We start from the raw sequence: 7,492 nt of genomic DNA, 5'->3' as shown, positions 1-7,492 counted from the left end.
ATGGAGACACCCTTTTATTTATTTAGTGACAGGGAGAATGAAAACACAGACCACCGATTTAGAAAATGCATGAATAAAACAAAGAGTTTACAGCTTTTGTTCATGGTTAGTATTTCAATGCAGCTGTGTCGTTCGGTTTGAGACGTTCTGGAAAGAAAAAACAGTTTCATTACAATCTTTTGAACAACCCACGTCTCAGAACAAACTGAAGCCATTACTTGTACATGTATTTGTAATCCGAGAAATTATATCAGCACCAGGTCACTCACTCTGTCTATGGTTCCCCTTCTTTGCTAATTATTATTGTATTATTATAATAATACAAAGACCTTGTTCAATGGTAACAGTTTGGCCGACAGCAACTGTGAATGTGTGTAGTTGTAACTACCTAATGGATGAAAGTAATGGTGACCAAGTTGGGCTCATTGTAGTACGACTTGACTGATCTGGTCACCCTGCTCTTTTGGTCACAACTCTGAAAAACATATAACAGAAAGTCACCAGTCAAGTCTGAACAATTTCAATTTTGAGGGTTGGATTCAAATTACCGGGGCACAGTCGCCGCTGGCCTTGTCACACAGGTCGACCAAGCAGTGCAAGAAAATATCCAGGGTCCCGCCAACAAACTGGAAGCCTTGGAAGGAGAAGTAGTTGGATGTTCCCAAACCATTTCCAGTTATCTGCACTGTTGGGTCGTCTGGATTTGGGCAGCTGTTCGAGAAAATTAAATAACAGATGACAGAATGGATGAACATCATGATATAGAAAAAAAAAATCAAGGGGGAAGGACAGACAGACAAAGACATGAGAGCGGAGACTGATGGAAGTGGATGATGAGGTTGAGGAAATGAAAGGATAAGTGGAAACACATGATGAATATCAAAGCTCAATGAGCCCATCGATACAAATATAGATGATGGAAGGAAAGACGAATGGATCACCGGTGCATGGATGGAAGTACATCTACATAAAAGAATTAAAAAATATGAGAGCCATAAAAGCACTGGGACATTTTGTTTACCCATTGATGATGATGTCATATCTGAGACTGGCATTCGACGCCGGCTGATCTGTTGCCCAGCAGTCCTTGGTCACCACTGAGGTCAGTTTGTCATCCAGGCCGCTGCTCTTCAACTCCACCCACAGTTTCTGATTCAGCTCGATCCCTGCATTACTCTTGTACATGTGCTTCCTCTCGGGGTCGGTGAACAGCATCATAGACAGGGAATACTGCCACTCTCCAGCCGAAAACAGGTAGTACTCCGGGCTGCGGGCGACAGACCAGTCCAGTGCTCGGAGGAGGATTTATACACTTGAAAACTCACTTTTGTTGGACATTGAAGGTCATAGCCCTGACGCTCGGCTGAGTGAGGAAGCAGGAGAGGTCCACGTCCAAGTTGTTGTGGTGGAAAATTGTTTCGGATTTGGACATGTTCCGAGTCATGATGGAATTCTTGTAGACGATTTGATTGTCTTTCATCTGCAGAAATGATACCATCATTACAGATGTCTCTGTGCATAACTCTGTTAACTATTCTTGTTGGAACTATGCATGATCCACGACTCACAAAGGCACCATATTTCACAGAGGAAATCAATAGCAAGGTCAATTGAGATTTAAATAAAATACCGGTTTATCAAGGGGAGGCCCCTTTATTTACATGTATGTTGGATCTGTAGAATATTTTTTTTCTAGTGGACAAGTACTTTAAGTTTGTTCACAATAGTGAAGTATCTACTATAGGAGGTAGGATCCCTGGATTGGAAAGTGCCCCTATTGGTGACTCTGTTGTTCAGTTGAGAGACTTCAACACTCATGTGGGCCTTGACATTAGTCAGGTTTCCATCCACATATTTGGAAGTTTTCTTGGTGAATTTAGTGAGTTTTGCCCGTTTCCATTTGTTATCATTTTGTGCTTATTGAGAGGAGAGAGCGCCGTGAGATGATGTCATCAAAGAGTGTCTCAAAACAAATGCCTCACTCAGCTGACATTTTTCATTGTTTCCCACTAGGTTATACCCATACGGAGCTGCACATTTTCCCATCCGATCATTGTCTCTGCCGATTAAAAAAAAAGTGCTCCTTAAAAACGAAGCTCTCTCCGCCATCTCACAGATCCGATCTAAAGCGCTAGAGGCGCTATAATGCTTTATCAACAAATAAGAAGACACCATATGCCCAAATGTAGCTTGTGAGCTAAAATTCACACTAGAGAGTAACCAATCGGTTGCTAAAAGAGACGCTGGTGTTTACAGATGCGGTTCAGCTTTTATTTCACGCGTCAGCAACATGAGAGAGACTTGTGTTTTTAGCTGCTCCATCGGCACCACCAGGAGTTATCAGCTTGAATTTCATGAGGGGGGTGACCAGTGCTTGTTATGGCAGCAACGCAAGAGCTTGATGATAAAACCTGTGGTTGTGACTGCCATGAAGCTGAAGAGGGAGGTTGAGCAAGCTCCATTTGTTTGTGGAACTGTGGCTTGCATTTGTCTGGACAGGTAGACAGGAGATTTCCAGTCTGACCCGCATGACTGAGCACCTCATCTTAACTCAAAGTGAGAGTCCACCCACCCTGTTGAGAAGCCTTGTTTGGAACACGATCTTTGTCTTTCGCAAACCAAAGTTCGGAATCATATCAATGTGAAGTGAACCCACCGTGACAACGGTCCCACAAGTGTTGCTGCTGTCGAAGCCAAACGTCACCATGTGGGTCTGGTTGTCTAAGACTCCCCGACAGGTTTCATCGTTGAGGTGCAACATGTGGAAGTCGATGTTTTTCCCATCCAGGAGACAACGAGCCAGAGTCACTTGAGCAGTGTTGTGCTCACACTGTGTTGGTTCTCCTGAAAGTCCAGATCAAGAGTGAGACCTGTGAATGTTTGGCTGGTTCTTTTCAAACCTGAAACGGTCGTACCAAACGTTTGCTCCAAGCTGTACTTTGAAGAAAACAAGGCTCGGCAGAGACAGAACTTCCCACCGTCCACGAACCTCTCGCCACAGAACTCGTGATGGCTGCAGTGTAGATCCTGACAGAAGGCTTCAGGAACAGCAGCTGTTGGAACGTAATGGCTTGATATGAGTCAGTCAAAAAAAAATTAAATTCCTCTAAATAGTTCATTGAGTTTTCTTAAAATAACTGTATCATAAACATTTTACTGTCATTTTGATTTTTTTGATTATTTTATCTTCTTCCACCTTAAAAATGATTGGTTAAATTCTTAAACATATATTGAACTGAGAATAATAGTCATATCTTTGGAATAAACATCAATTATTATTCTGAAAATAGAAGCTATTTCTCAGAGTGCTGCGAATCGTCGAGAGGTTTGTGTATGCAGATGGTGATCCAGACCACCTCTAAAATACCAACATTCGCTTCTTTTTTTTTTTTGACATCCCAACATCCTTTTTTGAGTTACTTTACACAGAGACTGACACAGATTGCATCATTTTGTATGACCTGTATGTAAAGTAAAGACAAAACCTGAATACAGTCCGACACTCAGTCGAATCCAAAGGGTGCTCCAGATCAAATAAAGAGTCTAACTCACGACAGACAGTGTCGAGCCTCCAGCTGTCCTCTACAATGTCGCCTTGCTGCTCGCAGACTCGGGTGTAGGCCTCCATGAACTGGCACTTGATGTCGTCCACAGACGGATAGGAGCACAGCGTCATGTTGCAGGCAGAGATGAAGGGCTGTGGGTCGACCAGGTCGTGGCAGGAAGTGAATGGAGCTTCTAGCAGGAGGTTACACCTGCACACGGACATTAATAGATACATTAGCAATGTTGTTATAGCACTAGTTCAAGAGTCTCCAACTTCGATTTGGACGTGATTTCGTGGAGCTCCTCACCAGTCTGCTGCGTCCTCACAGTCAATGGTTCTGTCCTTCGCCTCCTCATATTGAACCTCACATCTACCAGGACACAAGTGTAAATAAACAGTCCTGACACCTTCTCCTCTTCTGGAGTTCTTACCCAGCCTCACTGAATTGAGGGTTGAAGTCCAAGGTAAAATTCCCCTCTGAACATAAACCAGTCACTGGTTCAATTCCTACAGGAGCAGGAGAAATACGAAGTTACCATCAGCGTGTTCAGCAGTGTTCCCAAATATAGAACTGCTTAGGCAACATAACTAACAGAGATGTGTACATTCAAAATAAGCAGGTGGGGACCAAACTGTCTCACCTTCAAGGAAGATCTGTGCAGTGTTGCCATCGAAGAAAACGGTGATGTTATGTACATACATTGTCACTGATGCCGTCACTCCTGTCTCATCCTTGTACAGCTCCACCCCATAGACGTCTAGAGAGGTGCTGTTGACCGCCAGCTCAGAGCCATCCAGCTGTAGGTGAGATGGAAGGTCAAGGGTCACCAAATTGACCTCAAATCCAAACTCTCAGTCCAATATGGCGTTCGTACCAGAACTCTCCCTCCTTGCTCCAGGGTGATCAGAGGACCTTTGTGGCTCAACTGCAGGATCACGTGATCCAGCAAGCTCACATCCAAACGTCTCCGCTCCCGGAAGACCCCCAGAACTTGAAAGCCTGGGAACCAGTAGGAGCTGAACAGGGAGTATGCGCAGCGATCAGGGGCGGCGTGGACCCCGCCATAGTAATCGATGACGGTGGAGGCTGCGATGGTGCAGGTGGCGTTGACTAAGCAGCTGTTGGAGTGAGGGGGACAAACTGCAAAGTTAGATGATTCCACATGTTAGTCACCACTGTTTTTTTTTTTTTAGTTGAGGATTGAAGTTGCGTGAAAGCGAATGCCACTGAGATGTAACGCAGCATGGAACAGGTGGAGACGGGACAATGAGATGAATGACAGACAGAAAATGACACCAAAATTGGATGTGCATTTGCCAACGTGCATATGTGCTCAGTGTCTTCTCATAAACTCTGGAATGTCGGAGTGTGACGGCAGAGAATTGATGCAGGTCTGTCACGCTCACACATTGTTTAGATTTTTGTTTTCAGACACAATCTCTCTTTTAGACTTGTGGTGACTGAGAACTTTCCAGATGGCTGCAGGAACCAGACAACTTTGCAACTGGCGAATAAAAGTAGCTAATATTGGTGACAGATTAGATGCAGCCTCGATCAAATGGCTGCCTCAAAGTCCTCACTATTGTCATCCCAGGGGAAAAAACGTAATAGTCAAAGGACGTTACCTTCCATGTCCGTCACATTGGCCCAACGGTCCACAAGTGCTCTCAATGTGAGGTATAGCATCTTGGTCGCAGAAGAGATTGGAACAGATTCTTGGATCCAAAAATGTCGCACTGTCCTCAAGCACAATATCTGCCGGGAAGATTTCGCCATTTAGACTTTGTATCCTGGACCCTTGAAGAGTCCAGGCCGTGTGTGGGACCGACCTGAGAAGCGACATCCACTCAAGTCAGCGACGACCACACCGCTCAGGTCGGCCTTCTTGTATGTGAATTTTCTCACAAGCCTGTCATCGACTAGACTCTGCACAACCTGGAGTAAAGACATTCATATAGTGTTGGTCAATGAAGCCATAGGATGAGTGTTCACTCCTTATCTGGATGGTGGCACAACCTGATGGTCACCAACTGCACCACACACTTAAAACACCAAGACACACACCTCCTCTCATCCAGTTCAAGGGAGAATCATGAATCACTGCTCAGTGATTTTGAGTTTGCGCTTGAGTGTCTCACCATCCAATTGTTCTTGTAGCCGACATCTGTGTCAATCGACATTGTCGACTTGAAGTCAAATGTGCTGAGTTCCGCTTTGAAAACCTGCCAATAGAAGTAATTGAGACTACTTGTTATGTTTTCAAATATGCTAAAAATATTGAATAAAAAAACAAAACAAAACAAAAAACGCACCAGATCAGCGTTTCCGTCAGATAGCAGGAGAGTGATGGTACACTGAGAGGACGTCGCACTGGTCTGGATTGAGTAGCGTCCTGTTCTAATGGTCCCTTTGTTTGTCAGGATGCAGTCGTTGTTTGACACAACCTTGTAATAGCCCTTGAAGCAAATGGAAAACTTTCCCCGCTGGAGGCTCAGCTGTTGAGAGATGAGATACGTCTCTTTCTCTTGTACCTCTCTACAGGCTGTTGAACGTCTCATTTGCAACTACAGGGAAGAGATACAGGTAATGGTCTCCCCAAAGTGTCAGGGAAGTCATGGCTAGTCAGGAGAGCCTGGGTCTGGTACTACAGACCTCCTAAAGTGGATCATTCATCACAACTCAAGGCAGTTTGCCAATAGCTTACTTTACATCAAAACTGTATTCTTGGTTTGGTCTGGAACTGCTGTCTGATTTCACGACGTACACAGTATCTTGTTGAAAAACATCTGTTTATTGTTACTCACATGCAGTGTGTTGTATATCTCCCCGTAGTAGGTGAAGGGGCAGGAGGTGATATCCATCACAGCCTTTTTGGTAAACGTTTTACCTTCAACTCCAAAGCCTTTAGACACATTGCAATGAATTGTTAAAAAGAAATCAAGTGATTTATTATTAAAACATTCAAGTTTGTTGAGTCTATTTGCAATTAATTGTTTGGCATGTTAGCTGGAAAAAAAATACAACAAAAAATAATTTAATTTAATTTCATAGAAATGCTTATAAAATTGAAATTCTTATACAAATATTTTCAATACATTAAAAGAGCTTTAGTTGAGATAAGGTTACATAAAACCTTGAATATAACCACCATTGTGAATTATGGTGCTATTGTCAAACTGATGCAAAATAAATTGAAATGTATGTATGGGCCCATCATTTGAATCAGCAATACACCAAATTCATTCAAATTGAAAAATATGGGTGGTGAACAGGTTCAGCTTGCTCTTAACAATAATAAAGTGTGTACATTCAATTCTCAAACACTAAAAATGAAGTAGAGATAAATGAAATTCTGACTTGTGCTATTAATACCTACCTGCTAGCAGGCTGAGAGCAGCCAGGATTTTCATGGACCAGAACATATTCCAACTGCAACACAAGTAGATCTAGATGTTAAACAACACTTAGACTAAAAGCTACTAAGTAGTTACTGGAACACTGCTGGGGTGTCGCGGTGTGTTTGAGGCCTATGTTTCAAATGGGACATAGGTCTCAATGTAACTGAAGCTACAAGGAACCAGTATCTCCCGGTGAACACTGCTTTTATTTTGTCACCAGCAAGCAGCACTGTATGATACACCTTCTCTACAATCTTTAGCAGAGGCAACACATTCTGACTCCCAAAGCATCACAAGACTTGTGCGTCTTCTTAGGTTGTATCTGACGTAAGAGTCAGCCTTCTGTCTCATAACATGAGCATGTTCTCAAACAGGAGGGGTTGCAGAGCAAAAGGAGCGCTACACTGACTTTAACCCTAACTGTGCCGACCGTGTCGGGAAACGTGGCGCAAAGGTCAACGCACTTCATTTGAACACCTAATGCACCAACATGCAATGCAGACGCCTGACTTCTGAGATGTTCTTGAACTCCAAATTATCGTTATT

At 43.4% G+C, this 7,492-nt stretch overlaps 1 protein-coding gene across 1 annotated transcript; it reads right to left on the bottom strand.

Annotated features, from left to right (window-relative positions):
• On the bottom strand, positions 1–6,970 carry LOC128766260 (alpha-tectorin-like). Its single transcript, XM_053877781.1, has 16 exons — positions 6,925–6,970; positions 6,353–6,450; positions 5,378–5,483; positions 5,174–5,303; positions 4,423–4,666; positions 4,189–4,345; positions 3,979–4,054; positions 3,855–3,917; positions 3,553–3,755; positions 2,916–3,053; positions 2,657–2,844; positions 1,326–1,480; positions 1,022–1,267; positions 549–711; positions 389–475; positions 1–147 (listed from the first exon to the last, which is right to left on the bottom strand). Exons 1-15 carry the CDS (start codon positions 6,968–6,970, stop codon positions 389–391), a joined length of 2,100 nt encoding a protein of 699 aa, XP_053733756.1. The 3' UTR covers positions 1–147.
• Positions 6,971–7,492: the final 522 nt, after the last annotated feature.

This window comes from Synchiropus splendidus, chromosome 10, assembly GCF_027744825.2.
Source record: "Synchiropus splendidus isolate RoL2022-P1 chromosome 10, RoL_Sspl_1.0, whole genome shotgun sequence".
In the NCBI taxonomy this organism is placed as follows: Eukaryota; Metazoa; Chordata; class Actinopteri; order Syngnathiformes; family Callionymidae; genus Synchiropus; species Synchiropus splendidus.
This window is presented reverse-complemented; position numbering and strand designations above follow the sequence as displayed.

Bases quoted from the DNA above. Each gene is read 5' to 3' on its own strand.
- LOC128766260 (XM_053877781.1), bottom strand. From the start codon at position 6,970: ATGTTCTGGTCCATGAAAATCCTGGCTGCTCTCAGCCTGCTAGCAG. The intron at 3,756-3,854 runs GTGAGGAGCTCC...GTCCGTGTGCAG, and splicing joins TGTGAGGACGCAGCAGACTG to GTGTAACCTCCTGCTAGAAG. The intron at 3,054-3,552 runs GTGAGTTAGACT...ACGTTCCAACAG, and splicing joins GAGGCTCGACACTGTCTGTC to CTGCTGTTCCTGAAGCCTTC.